The sequence below is a fragment of the Amblyomma americanum genome, chromosome 1 (assembly GCF_052857255.1).
Source record: "Amblyomma americanum isolate KBUSLIRL-KWMA chromosome 1, ASM5285725v1, whole genome shotgun sequence".
Taxonomy (NCBI): domain Eukaryota; kingdom Metazoa; phylum Arthropoda; class Arachnida; order Ixodida; family Ixodidae; genus Amblyomma; species Amblyomma americanum.
Window position 1 is genome coordinate 136,554,777 of NC_135497.1, and position 15,069 is coordinate 136,569,845.

General features: G+C 45.9%; 1 protein-coding gene across 2 annotated transcripts in view; it reads right to left on the reverse strand.

Moving 5' to 3' along the window:
• The window catches only part of LOC144136190 (neural cell adhesion molecule 1-like), a 408,281-nt gene that overhangs the window by 242,773 nt on the left and 150,439 nt on the right, over positions 1-15,069 (reverse strand). For both annotated transcript variants that reach the window (XR_013315572.1, XM_077668279.1), the window contains exon 7: positions 5,952-6,290. Coding sequence is in view for 1 of the 2 variants with exons in the window: in XM_077668279.1 (XP_077524405.1) it covers positions 5,952-6,290 (339 nt within the window). In the remaining variant the exon portion in view is untranslated. The remainder of the gene's footprint in view (positions 1-5,951; positions 6,291-15,069) is intronic.

Consider the following 15,069-nt stretch of genomic DNA (forward strand, 5'->3'; position numbering starts at 1 on the left):
TTGAAGGCACCAGGTACTGGAGATGAAATGCACGACACGGGAAAGTTAGAAGAGCTTCCGGTCGAGCTTCCGGGACTAGGCTCAGTGACGAACAGGGAAGACACTGATCAGGTCATTAGTGACTTAATCATTAATGCACCGCTGTCGGCTGAGCAGAAAACCGAACTACACCAACTCTTACAAGAGTTTCAAGGTCAGTTCTCTGAGAGGCCTGGTAGGACTTCTGTCCTTACTCATGATATAGAACTTACCTCCCCAGAGCCAGTACGATCCAAGGCGTACCGGGTGTCACCCCGCCAGCGCGATATTATGGAGGCTGAGGTAAAGAAAATGCTACAGCTCGGTGTTATTGAGGCGGGTGAGAGTGATTATACCTCCCCTTTGATTTTAGTTGAGGTACCGGGCAAGGAACCTCGTCCTTGCGTCGACTACCGCAGGCTTAATTCCATTACTAAGGATCAAATTTATCCGATCCCTAACATCGAGGAGCGCCTTGAGAAAGTTAGTAGCGCTCAGTTTATTTCCTCCCTAGATCTTGTCAGGGGTTATTGGCAGGTTCCACTTACAGAAGAGGCTAGTAGGTATGCGGCGTTCATTTCACCAATGGGAACATTCCGTCCTAAAGTTTTGAGTTTTGGTTTGAAGAACGCGCCATACTGCTTTTCAAGCCTCATGGACAAAGTGTTGCGAGGACAGGAAGAATTCGCTTTACCGTATTTAGACGACGTAGCGATATTCTCCGCATCCTGGTCTGAGCATATGGCACACTTGCGGGCAGTGCTAACCCGCCTGCGCGAAGCGGGCTTGACAGTCAAAGCTCCCAAGTGCCAATTAGCACAGGCCGAGGTTGTATACCTCGGTCACGTGATTGGACAGGGTCGTCGCCGCCCCTCTGAAATAAAGGTGGCTGCTGTGCGAGACTTCCCGCAACCGCGCACGAAGACCGATATTCGGTCGTTCTTAGGTGTCGCCGGCTACTATCAGAGGTACATCCCCAGGTACTCCGATATCGCGGCTCCCCTGACGGATGCTCTAAGAAAAACAGAGCCCCAAACAGTCGTCTGGAGCGAGACAAAGGAGAGAGCTTTTAGCGCCCTAAAGAGCGCCCTAACAAGCCAGCCTGTGCTACGATCGCCAGACTACACAAAAGGGTTCGTTGTTCAGTGCGATGCTAGTGAGCGAGGCATGGGCGTTGTACTGTGCCAAAGGGACAATGGAGAAGTGGAACACCCCGTCCTGTATGCTAGTCGTAAGCTGACCTGTCGTGAGCAGGCGTACAGCGCCACCGAGAAAGAGTGTGCGTGTCTCGTGTGGGCCGTTCAGAAATTGTCATGCTACCTAGCCGGCTCGAGGTTTATCATTGAGACGGATCACTGCCCTCTCCAATGGCTGCAAACCATCTCTCCCAAAAATGGCCGCCTCCTGCGCTGGAGCCTCGCTTTGCAACAATATTCCTTTGAGGTGCTTTACAAAAAGGGGAGTCTCAACGGTAACGCCGATGGCTTAAGTCGAAGCCCCTAACGTAGGAATCCGCCTTAAAGTTGTTTGTTACTGATGTTTTCTTCCTGAGGCAGGATTTTTAACATATTGCTTTTGTTTAGTGTTTCAATGTGATTATGTGCTTTCTAGTGCAATTTTCCAATTTGTGGACGCGTTCTGAGTGCTGCTTGACTACTGTAAGGAACTAGGCAGTAGTATAAAAGGGGAAAGAGCCTGGCAGAGCTTAGTGAGGGTTGTCTCGTGCTTGCTGACTGAGCGGTTGCGTTTCGGCGTAGTTCTAACGCTTGCTGGGAACGAGCACAAAAATGGCAACTCTCCCGAAGTGACTTTGCAGTGTCCTATGTGATCCTGAACCCGAGAACGAGGCCTTCTCTGTGCGCTGCGCTCAAGCAACGCCGAGGGACGATCGGTTTCGATTACGAGCATCATCGAGCGACATCCCTCTGGACAGCGGATGCAGTCCCCTGACCATCGGGATCTCCTTCTCCCGGCGGGGCGGTCTGTTACGTCTCGCCTTCGACGCGCGGTATAGCCGGCGCGGATGCAACGGACGCCGCGGCTTCGTTCATCGCGGCCGCAACGCCTCCCGCCAAGCGCGTCCAGGCAGGTTTCAGTGCCACGTGTCGTCGTGCGTGCGTGTGTGTGTGTGTGCATGTTTTGCCCACGCTTGTCAAAGCGCGGCAGCCGGGGAGAGGAGCTCCCCCAACTGGGAGGCGAGGAGGTCTGACCGGCGCCGGCCTGGCGGACGCGCCCGTCACGCCTGAACATGTTCATGCGTCGCCGTCTTGTGCGACTCATCCCAAGCCGCTCCTTCTTGCCCTCGACTCCGAGGGTATATAAAGAGAGCTGCCCCGGACGCCAACGAGAGAGACTCCGATTTCTTCCTTCGAGTAACGTGGTCGCCCTGACCGGCTGCTCTTTTGAGATGCCAGAATAAACAAGTTGTTCTGTTGCCAGTCGACTCTTCCTTTGCCGGGACCTTCGGATGTTTCCAGCTTTGCCCCAGGCCGCCAGGCCAACGCTACCTTTGGGGCTTGCAACCCAAATGCAACACCCTGTGGAAGATGGCGCGCATTTTGGAATCCTGCGCTGATCAGTATCCTCCACCGAATAAAGAATGACATTCAAATGAAACCTATTATACCTATGAAGGAAGCCAACAGTCACCGAAAGATGTCCGGCATTCTTGGAGAAAAATTTTGAATATTGGGATCCTGTAACGTACTGTAATGTAATGTAAGGTAATAGTCCATTCTTCCGATGTGTAGCAAGCTCTTTCTCAAAGTTTTTCCATCGCTCGCACTGAGCAGTTAAGACTGCGATTGAAAACAAATGCGGAATGTTTTTGACGATGGCAAAAGCATTAATGGCAAAAAATGCTAGTCTGACGATAGGAGATCGGCAGATATATTGATTGTTATACAAAGTATATGATAAAATTGCGTTCATAAACTCCTTCCTGGTGAAAAATCCTTTTGTCCAGAATTGCTGGGTATGCAAAGGAAATTACAGTTGGTGAACGCCACAAATTAAAACAAAAAAATAGGGGAACAGTTAGGTTCCGCCATAAGGGTACGCCGCGACAGCGTTACGGGTTACTTACTACTTTCTTTCTTAATTAAAACTTTTTCATAATTGAACACACTCATTAGCACACACTTATAAGCATACTAGACCATGTGATACAACACAAAACACACAACGCCCCTCTGTAACCAAGTCGAACGAACGTGCTTCAGTGGCCGAAGAGTACCATGTCTTAACTGGCAGCCCACAAGTTCATGGGTTCGATTCCCAATAAATCATCCTAATTTTCTTTTACCGCCGTGGTGGCTCAGTGGTTACGGCGCTCGGCTGCTGACCCGAAAGACGCGGGTTCGATTCCGCCGCGGCGGCCGAATTTTGATGGAGGCAAAATTCTAGATGCCCGTGTACTGTGCGATGTCAGAGCATGTTAAAAAGCCTCAGGTAATCGAAATTGTCTGGAGCCCTCCACTACGGCGTCCCTCATAGCCCGAGTCGCTTTGGGACGTTAAACCCCCATAAACGAAACCGATTTTCTTTTCAACGTGATTAATTTATTTCGCATCCTGTTATGTAATAATGACATTTCAGTGATGCTAAAACCTCATATTCACAATTTAATTCCAGTTTTATTAATTTTCGCTCCACTGCTCAGCGTGTAACGTCACAACCCTCTCGACCAATCCTGAATTTGTGTGACAACGCATACAGTTTTTCCTCTCAATATCCGCTCTAACGCTGCCACGTTAGGACACTTCCCCTATGTTCTCCTGCGTTTCGGTGACGGTTTGCATCCTTCATATGTATGTTATAATGAGCCTCTCATTTCCGTGCCCTTGACTGCTCGATACCTATTACAGGTGTCATTTGACACAAAAACATTAGCGTATTTTACGACCTAATCGGAAATTCGTGACTTTACGAACATGAAAGGTAAAGCCATGGAAGGAAAAAATTAATATGCTGGCTGGCCGTTTGGTCACTGTGTTCAAGTGCTGCAAAAGTGGATGAAGATGCTTAAGTCCCTTTAAAATCCAAATGACCTTCCCTTTCGCAACGGAAGGAATAAGCGAGATATTATTTATTTGCTGATTTGTTTATTTATTGCTTTAAACGCGAGGGAGCAGAGCCGCACGGGGCCCTTTGTGATGTACTCATGACAAAAGGACCATGTTCGGGTATTCATGTTTATGCTGGTGTATTCAAAATGGCGCTGATACGTATCAGGAGCAGCGTGTCTCCTCCTGTGGCTGGGGCCTCCTATGAGTCCCAGAACGATGGGAGAGAAGTAGCGCCTTTTTTACATACATTACACACTGTCTTCTAATACTGCATATTTGAACGTGGTATGGAGGCAAATGAGTGCTCTTACGGCTATCCTTTCTGCAGCTTCTTTTCCCACTATGCGTGCTTGCTCTACAATGGTCACAGAAATCATTTCGTGCCGCTTTTATGCTTTTTTGGAGCTATTTCAGATTGTTTCAGAGTCTATACAATTAATAATCCAACTCGTTACTAAGGTACTAATAATTTACTTATTTAAGGCGGCATAACAGTGTGGGCTATACTCATACCGAGCTGCGGCAAAAGACTACCAGGCGACAATCAAATGCCGCCAAATTTCGTAGCGCAAGCTAATCGCCTGCCTCTGCCTCCCTATGATGCTCCCTATGGATGAGACATTTAAGCGCACAGCTACCACTTTAATTCGCAGCATCTTTCTGTCTCTGCCGCTGACCTAATGCGCAAAGCCTAACCACCTGGTGTTTAACTGACGTTCAAACGCCCGAGTGGCCCCATCGTGGTTCCCCTGTCCCTTGCCTACGACGGCTTCTTGGGCGCGCACTTCCTGATCCTGGCGCCGTTCCCTAATCTTCTCGACCTCGCGAGGTAGCCACGACAAGGTCCTCTCGCGGCTGACGCTTTCCCTCCGCTTCACCGGCCTGCAACTCCGGATCTTCACGTAGTCGTCGCTTGCGCTCGCGTTAGCGGCGACGTTCGCGAAGTTCTTCCGAGCACTGTTTCGAGCGACCCATTCTCTCTGCCACGGTAGCGAGCGACCAAGTGACAACATGCGTCACGTGATGCTAACGTGAAGAAAGCGTGCGGCTTTGAACGACGCGAAATCGCCACGAGTCCTACTAACAGCCCCAAATAATATAAACTGCCGTCTTCTGCAAAGATGAAGGGTAATTTGGTGGTTGTTTGCTGCAAGCAGCTGTATGTTGCGCAAATTTAATATTCATGTTAATAATTCAGGTTCACTAACCTGCTCCTTAACCGATGATGACATCTGAAGCTTTTCTGATAAAGTGATATGTGAGCAGAAACGAAACACCGAGCTGGCGTGATCCTTAAAAGTATTCTGTTATTACGAGATTTTTTTCCTACTCAAAATAAAACAATCCGCGACTTCAGCAGTCGGCTATACGAGTTCTTCGCATGAATATTTCGTGATGTGGGGCTCCAGCGGCAGCTGGCAGCTGCCATGTCAGGCTTAAGTGCTCGAAGCCACGATTTCTTAGCGACCACAGGCTATCAGGCGTTCTGATATATCAAAGCGCCCGAGAGTCTACAGTCGCGCTCTACTCTGAGGTACCACACGGTTTTATCATGGCAAAAAAAAAAGAAGTACATAGATATATACCTTTCAGAGCAGTGATACATTTTCAGAAGCCGCACGACGAGGTGCTTTCTTTGACAGTACCCGCATACCCAATAACGTACATTTGCGGTTAAAAATTTTGCCGATAGAACTTTAATAAACGCGTGCGGCCCATATACTCGATGCCTATCGATGGCACTGGCTTGCTTGCTTGCACCGTGCACTGCACCACCTTGGTCTGACAAGATACACAGCGTGCACGGCGAGCGATTCGGACTACACCGAGTGGCGGGGTCAAGTGGCAATGACCAGGCACGCTCACCAGCCTGCACGACATGGAAAGTGCAGGGCTCGCGCTGGTCCCCCTTGGAGTTTCTAGCCGAGCAGAGGAGTGTGCCGAAGTCGCTCTGGAAGTGCGGCGTGTACTCGAGCACTGAGACGACGGTGGGCGAATCCCCGTCCAGCACGGGCGTGCCGTCCGGATCAGCCTCGGGCCCCAGCACCACGAAGTCGGTGAGCTCGGTGCGCCGAGTGCTGCTGCTGAAGCTCCAGCGGAAGTGCACCGCCTCGGGTGACGCTGCCACCCGACACGTGACCCGCACAGGCTCGTGACGGGACGCCGAGTACACGATAGGCGCCCCTTCCACGCACGTCGGAGCGTCTGTGGGGTAAGAGGAAAGAGGGAGACGTTACCGGTAACCGTAGGCTTTTACGGAAAACGCGCTAGGTGCCATATCGACGGCAGAAATGGCAGCCGTCGCTATATCACTGCTCAGTCTGCAATAAAATACTGAGCACTAAGAAAGTCAAAGTAGTTTATTCAAAATGTATGCCAGTTGCATTGTACGTATTTGAGAACTTGTTGACATGTATTTTTTTTTCTCATGACAAAGAGAACTTCTCGCACTTCACATTGTAATGCATGCTGTTTGTTCCCTTTTCCGCGATAACAACGACGACAGATTGGCATTTCGAAAAATGAAAAATAACTACATGGGACAAAGATACTGTAGATGCACGAAAAAAGTGAACTCAGTATACGTCCTATTGAGTTTATGTACCTCAAGCACCTCCAGAGGCCTACGATGTAAAAATACCTAAAAGTGGAGATTAGGCCAAAAATGTCAACCCGCCGCGGTGGCTAAGTGGTTAGGGCGCTCGACTACTGATCCGGAGTTCCCGGGTTCGAACCCGACCGCGGCGGCTGCGTTTTTATGGAGGAAAAACGCTAAGGCGCCCGTGTGCTGAGCGATGTCAGTGCACGTTTAAGATCCCCAGGTGGTCGAAATTATTCCGGCGCCCTCCACTACGGCACCTCTTCTTACTTTCGTCTTTCACTCCCTCCTTTATCCCTTCCCTTACGGCGCGCTTCAGGTGTCCGCCAATATGTGAGGCAGATACTGCGCCATTTCCTTTCCCCAAAAACCAATTATTATTATTATTATTATAAAAATGTCAACTAAAGACACTCTCAATGGTGGTCATGACGGCATGCAGTGCCGTCTTGGATGGCGAATATGGAGGCACGAAGGCAATTATATTTGATGGCATATTTGGAATGATGATCAGTTATGCACGTTAGTGGGAGAAGGTGGCAGCCAGCTTTTACATTTTCATGTTCTTCGACAAAAAGTTTGCTCTTTGATGTGAGAAAACTTTGTTCAAAGTATACTCGGGAAAACCTATCTCGTGATACACGTAGAGATGAGCCAATTTGCGACGAAATGAAATGTATGCTGAATCAGGGTTATGAATATATTTTTTCAGAAATAAAACACTGCAACGACGGGCATAGTTTATTATGACGGAATAATCTGAGTGCTTTCAAAAACAACATTGTTTACTGAGAACATAGCGCCATCTGACACATACGTGTTCTACCCTTTCGCGGTAAAATGAATGCTTCCTAGAGAGTTGTCGGTTGCCTTTAACAAAATACACGAAACAAAAAGTTGTAACATGAATAATCTAGTGCATGGTTTACGTTTGTTAGTGGTATATACGGTGGGCATGCGTCCGGTGTAAAGTTAGTAATGGGCAATATAAACGATGTGAATAAAACTAGTGTCAATTAAGAATTAACAGCGTACGTTAGTGTGGGTAAAGCGAGAAGATGTTTGCATGCTCTCTCGCTTAGAAAAGTTTCTATTACATGAGCGATTTTTTTCACAGATTTGATGTACTATGCAGGTCCTCTCGATATTTACAGTAATGATTGTAGGTATTGATCTTGTGATAGATATACAGTTAAATAGAACTAGTCATTATTCAGGAAATGATGTAGTCAAGTAATTGTAAATGTATACGAGAAAAATTTGAGGCCCAAGCACGAACTTTGTGGAACACTGGATGTCGCTGCAGATAAGGTTGATTACTAGATATTAGCAATGACGTAGTGGGTTTTGTTACAGAAACAAACCTTTGGTTTCCGAAATATCTTTAGCGTCAAGGTTGTGCTCACCACAAGTACGCTGGTGATCAGTAAAATGTAATATTGCGCTGCATAGCAAGATATATTCTAAAGCCGCGGAACGTGCTGGCGGAGATACAATAACTATTTAGGAAGTTTTGTAAGGAATTGCTCTGCAGGTATGATGGAAATAAAGTTAGGACTCTTGAAATATTTTTTAGGATGAAACTAAAGGAAGCGAATGCTCTGAGGGAGGTATTACGCGGCTGTGATCACGAACATTGCTGAGGTGCTTGTAAATATTTGCATCTCTCTTCTGTCCACGTCGCCACCAATCATGACCCTCCTTCTCATCTTGCCCTCCCGCAGTACACAGTAGATGGATAGAGAATCATCACTCTGGCCGACTTCTCTGCCTTTCCCTTATAAAAATTTCTCTGCCCCACAAGCGATCAAACCAGGGGCAGTCGTTCTTAGACCACAGTTGGCGTGCGTTGCAGCCACAAGTAAAAGTGTCATCACCTACTTAACAGACTTACATCACTGTTTCAGGCCGACTACGAAGGCCTATGTGTGAAATGTTCTCGATAGGTACGTCATCAAAACAATTTTCGTAAGATTAATTTGCAAGGTTTTATTTATGCTGATGTTGCGCTCTGAAAATGCGGCCTATGATGCATATTTGTGAATGATCGCTGCATAGTACTGACATTTAACAACTATTCTTTTTTCTACAGATAATGAACTTCCATTAACTGCGCTCACAAATAGATTCCGAACAGGTGTTCAAGTGAAGTCTATACATAGGTTGCACTTGTGAAAGGTCAGTAAGCTTTATTGCACGAATTAAGTAGAGGGGAAATAGTTTACGGGGGTTTAACGTCCCAAAGCGACTCAGGCCATGAGGGACGCCGTAGAGAAGGGCTCCGGAAATTTCGACCACCTGGGGTTTTTTAACGTGCACTGACATTGAACAGTAGACGGGCCTCTAGAATTCCGCCTCCATCGAAATTCGACCACTGAGGCCGGGATCGAACCCGCGTCTTTCGCGTCAGCAGCCGAAGCCATAACCAATGAGCCCCCGCGGCGGCCCCAAGAAGTGGAAATGAAATGCCGCTGTGCCAGCGAGCGATATAGGAGAAAAAAAAAACTGTCTTATCTTGTGGCAGCCAGTAGCGTTGTATTCGAAATCTGTTCCTTTTATTTTTGCTACGGTCTTCTTTTTTCCTGACTGCATGCGTGATTATTGCGAAACGATGCACATCTTGTCATTTCTTGTAGCAGGAAACAATATATAAGCAATGCGTGAAAAAAAGTCCCTAAGCAGAACTGAAAAGCAAAGGTGGTAATTTTGCACATGAAGGCAGAAAAAAAATTATCAAACGAAAAGAAATAACATCACAAAAACAGTTACAGACGCAAAAACCCATAAGCTATCAGAATACACCGGCCATGCAGCAGAAGCAAGCTAATCTCGTACCATCTCCGCGTGTGCATAACTCGCCACGTAATTGGTAACAAATGTAGTGAAGAGCACCGAGCGTTCTTTTGAAGCGGAGGTGGCACCTGACAGGCGAAATCCTCTGCAGGCTGTTCCAATTTGCTAACATTGTAGTTTTTTTTTTAAACTCGGCTTTCGCCCTGAAACACTACGAAAAGCAAGCGGTGCGAAGACCGATGACGTAGGTTTGAGCGACTCTTCATTGATTGATGCGCAAGTGCTGGTTTCACGGGAGCACTGGTTATCTGCATTAATCGTTTCGTCTCTGTTAAATCTAAAAAGAAGAACTTAAACGCTCCCTGGATTAACCGGGATATTTTTCCTCTGTCACGTCGGATAAAAAAGGTTAAGGTCATCGAGATCATGTTCTAAACCTCGAAGCATTGCCCAGTTAAACAAAGCGAAATAAGAGCTCCGTGTTTTGACAAATTCTTCTAAAGATTTTTATTTTCGGGCTCAACTTCAAAATTTACTGATCAGCAACCAAAAAAAATTTGGCCCGCGATGCTTCCTAAGGATACTCTATCGAATTCATTTATTGTTAATGACCAATTAATTCAGAACCCCAAGACCATTTCAGACGCTTTTAACTCATTCTTTCAGTCTGTTTTGGAACATGACAATTTATTCACTCCGTTATTCCTCTATGCCGAAACATCTTCAATTGATGATGTAACAGTTTCTTTGGAGGGTGTTCTCAATATAATACTGAATTTGGATGTGAAGAAATCAAGCGGGCCTGATTGAATCTCAAATGCATTCCTCGTTAGATACTCATTATGAACATCTCGTTACCAACAAGTTATTTTTATTAAATCTCTTAGTTGTGGTTAAGTCCTGCCAATTGGCAAAAGTTCTGCCGTTATTTAGGTCAGGCAATAAGCAACATTTTGAAAACAACAGGCCTATCTCGCTTACGTCGTCATCTTGTAAAATGCTTGAGCATATCATCCATACATATATCGTACAATTTCTTGAATCGAATAGCATTTTATCTAACCAGGCGAGGTTTTAGCACATCTACTCAATTAACGGAGTTTGTGCACGACATTGCTCATAATCTGGACTGCGGTTATCAATTTGACGCTCTTTTAATTGAATTTTCAAAAGCATTTGACACTGTTATTCAATCTAAGCTAATGTTCAAATTAAATCTTATATTGAAGAATTCAACCTTAGTGACCTGGATCTCTAATTTCCTCTCTGAGCGCTTACAGTTTGTTAACTACAGTTCAGTCCAGTCTTTCGTCGCCCCCGTAACATCTGGTGTGGCACAAGGCTCTGTCTTAGGACCTTTTTTGTTTCTATTGTATATAAATGATCTCCCTTGTAACATCGTCTCGAAAATTGGCATGTACGCTGATGACTGCGTTTTATATGACATCATTCACTCTTTAGATGATCATTCTCGCATTAATGAATCATTTTCTAGCTTCTGTAGGTGGTGTGAAAGTTGGGAGATGAATATTAACTTTCGTAAAACTGTTGTCATGACGTTCAGCAATAGTTACTCTTCATCGGCTTTTGATTACTCTTTTCATAACATACCCCTTCAAAGGATGACCGAGTACAAGTATCTAGGAATTATTTTTACTGCCAACTTATCATGGTCCAAACATATTGACTTCATCTGTACTAGAGCGCTAAAAAATTACGGTATCTTAGACGAACATTAACTCAGGCTGCGAAAGAAATCAGGTTACTAATGTATAAATCCCTAATCCGTCCAATTCTTGACTATGCTTGTTTCGTGTGAAATGATTACAAAGTAAACGGGAATAAAAAAAATTGAGGCCATCCAAAGGAAATGAGTTCGCTTCATATATATTAAATATCGCAGTGATTTTTCACCCTCTTCTGCCCAGAAATCGTTGCAGATAACTACCCTCGCTACTCGCCGGCAACTAGAATCGTTAAAATTTCTCCACTGCGTCGTTAATTTGCACTATCAACTCTCAAGTGACAGGTACATCCTGAGTGCCATACCATCGTCAACAAGAAGTTATCATAATCTTAATTTTTCACCTTACTTTGCTTGCACTAATGTGTTTAAATACAGTTTTTTTCCGCGCACCATCAAACACTGGAATCCATTGCCCGGTCCAGTGCGTGCCCTCTCTATAGACAAGTTTACACAGGCCATAACTGTTCCGTAATCTCTTTATTTACTGTACCCAGGCTCCCAATTTGTGCAATTTCCGCTATGTATTCAACTGATATTTTAATTTTTTGCTACCATGTCTTTAGTTTTTGAATGTATATGTCCACTCCTGCGATAGCCCATGTAGGGGCTGCAGTATGTACAAGTAAATAAAGATAAATCTGCAGCACGTAGGTAGACCTAGCAACGAGTTAGCTCAAAGCATTGCATAGTTTCGCCGCTCGCCTATATACATCACCAATGGACGCCTCCCTGGCAAGCGCAATCGCATGCCCTTTCAGGCGCTTGTGTGGGCTAGCACCCACGTTAAGGCTGCTGCTTTCGCACGAATAAGCATGTGTAGTGAAAGTAAAGAGAGGTGGTTATATTTATTTATTTATTGTACCCCTGAATGCCAGAGGCATTACAGAGCGGGAGTAGAAAAAAAACAAGAATGAAATTAGAAAAAATACAGCAGAGATAAATTTAAATAAGAGCAGAGTATACAATGCTAGCTATGGCTTTGCGGAACATATCGTAATTATTAAGTTCGGCAATATCTGCGGGAAGGCGATTCCAGTCGCATGAGGTATGCGGCAAGAATTAATGGGAAAAAACGTTGCTTTTTGACGCAATCGACAACTGGTTCGGTTATATGAACAAGTGCATAGGCATATTTCAAATACTTTAAATTAGTACGCTAGAAAAATGGCTTGAGAAAATCGGTTATTTCCATCGCTGATTTAGGGCACTGTCTGACACAGCACTAAAGAGAGCGATTTAGTCACGCGAGAAAAAAAAGTATACTGACGTGTGCCCGATTACTACCACGAGCTCAGTGCCCAGCCACACAGTGGGTGCCTCGGGGTTTTATAACAGCCGATTTCGAAGAGTGAACAGGCGCTTTAGCACTGTCATAAAATTGACGCCGTTATATGGTACTCGCAGTTTTTGTCAACAATCTTGCAAAGAGCTTTCGAAGAGTTTTAATTATACCGTTCTACCGTACTAGTTCCACTTCGAAAGTTGTGTTACGTTGGTACAGGCGCCCTTTGGTATTGCTTTGGCAACATGTAAAATACTTGATGTGTTTTACCTCATTTGTTATATCAGTGCAAAATATGGTCGGGCTTTTTAACTGAGTTGATGATTACGGATGCGGGATAGAAATTCAGTTCTGCAACGGCCTCATGTGGAGAGGGCGCCAACTGTGACGTATCTTTCAGAACCGAGCGCCAGAGGTTTTATAGGTGTGCGAGAGCATGAAATGAATATACGCGCGAACACGGCTCGTTGAAGATATGCTGTAACGAAAGAAGACAAGAACAGTGGCCGCATTTTGTGACAAGGGTTTTTCCGATTCATTCTCTCGCTTCTTCATCATTGGTTTTCTTGCGATCTGCGGTGTCTTAGCCAAAAAATCGTTCTAGACCGGGGCCCTGGACCAGTACGAATTTGTCACAAACAGGGAAGTTTCTAAAAATGCTGTTAGCTTTCCTTTGTAAACGTACGGCAGTCCTCAGGTGGGCGTCGAAGAATAATTACTCTTATTCTTTAAACTCACTCCAACTTCGGAAACAAAGAAATTAGAATAAAGAGATTGGATGATTGTGACTCCTCATCAAACTACACACCCTCTTTCCTATGCAAGAAACCGCGCTCAAAACCTGGCGCATTTCACACCGTTGGAGAGGAAGGCCCGGTGCCACACCTTCTTCATGTGCTCTATACGCTGTCGAATCAGTTCCCAAATGTTCTGGGGTATTAAGAAGGCGTGGTCATACTGGCGTGTCGAGAAGGCAGCGCGGCCTGTTCTGGTCGATTCGCGACGAGTGCTGAGCGACATGAAGTGTCCACCTGATGTATGAAAGAGAGTATAGTGGCTTAGGAAGCTATGAAAACAGCGGAGGAAGGCGCAAACGGAAGGTGCCCACCACGGGGAGAACCTAGAGAGTGGCTACGGTGGAAGGAGGAACTCATGACGAGGACGGAGAGTGGTTCCACGACAGAATGCTGGGCTACATGGCTAAACCAAAGCTTTAACAGCTTTATCTGATTTATGAGCTAAGCCAGTAAGCCTAGATCTATCTTTAATTTTTATCTGACTTAATGCACTATGTCTCTGTCATGTAATTTTCGGAAGAGGCACTGAACGACGCCGTATTTTTCATTCTTGGGTTTAAGCAGCACCACCATTTCATGGACCACTAGAAAAAAAAAATGAAGCATAGAAAAAGATAGGAGTTTTGTTCAACCTAGCTTACAGGCGTCGTGCGTACGTACACATGCTGCTTTTTATATCTAGACGACTGCTGCGATTATTTTTTTCTGATCAACGATTAACAATAGGCTTTTTCGCGATTCGGTTAGGCTCACTGCGTATCGTTTGGAGACGCGTTTATATCACTGGCTTCTTCTCTATGCCCGGCCGTATAGAGGTGAAGCATGTTATTACATGGCGAGACGCACATCTGACTGTCGGCAGAACCGTTCGCCGTGCGCGCTCTGTTGGGGAAGGCATGCGTGGCTGGCTACTTCGTGCGACTGCAAACACGGGAGCATACGCCACCGCTGGCTCCGTATTTGCTGTACTCCAGCTTTCTGGGCTCCCAAAGCCCCATCACGCTTGAGCACGGCCACGACCTCTTCTTCGAAGCGAGCACCATGGGATCGCAGGAGACGGCAAGAAGAGAGGGCACGAGGGCGGCGCCTCGGGAGCCGAATATCGTTCGGAGGAGGAAGTTTTAGAAAATATGTCGGAAATTACACTCAACTGTGTGAACACGTCATGCCGCCCAGCGCCCGTAGCGAATCAAGCAGGACAAATATCGCGACCTCCGCGACACGGCAGTGTGAACGCGCCTTTGCAGAGACCAGGAATAACCTGTAACTCTGCCACGCGATGATTTCCACTTGATTTTGTAACTTCCTTGAGAGCTACCGCACGCTTAATACACGCAAAAGCCATTTATGCTTCCATTTCCGATGGACGAATTCGCGACGGCGGATATTACTCAACAAAAAGCCCGTTTTTAAATGCAGCCGGCATAGAAAAAATATTAACAGGGACACCTACGTAATTACGTATGTGTTGGCAATAAGCTGCTGATGCCTTTGCCAGAAGTGACATCACTTCGGCCTGATGATATTGCTTTTCCTCAGCCAGTGAGAATTGTCCGCTCTGTTTGCGTCACTGCCCTCCAGACAGTCAGAAAAATTTAAGACCAAAACTTTTCTTTCCCAGTGAGGTTTTTAATGCTATCGCACTAAAAACTTTGTTGCAGCCGACGGTTCAACACGAGGCTGCTAAAAGCGCACTGTTTGGCCGATTCTGGCTGAATAAGCGCAGACAGGAAGGAAGTTTTCCTGCTCTAAAGACGCCCCTTCCG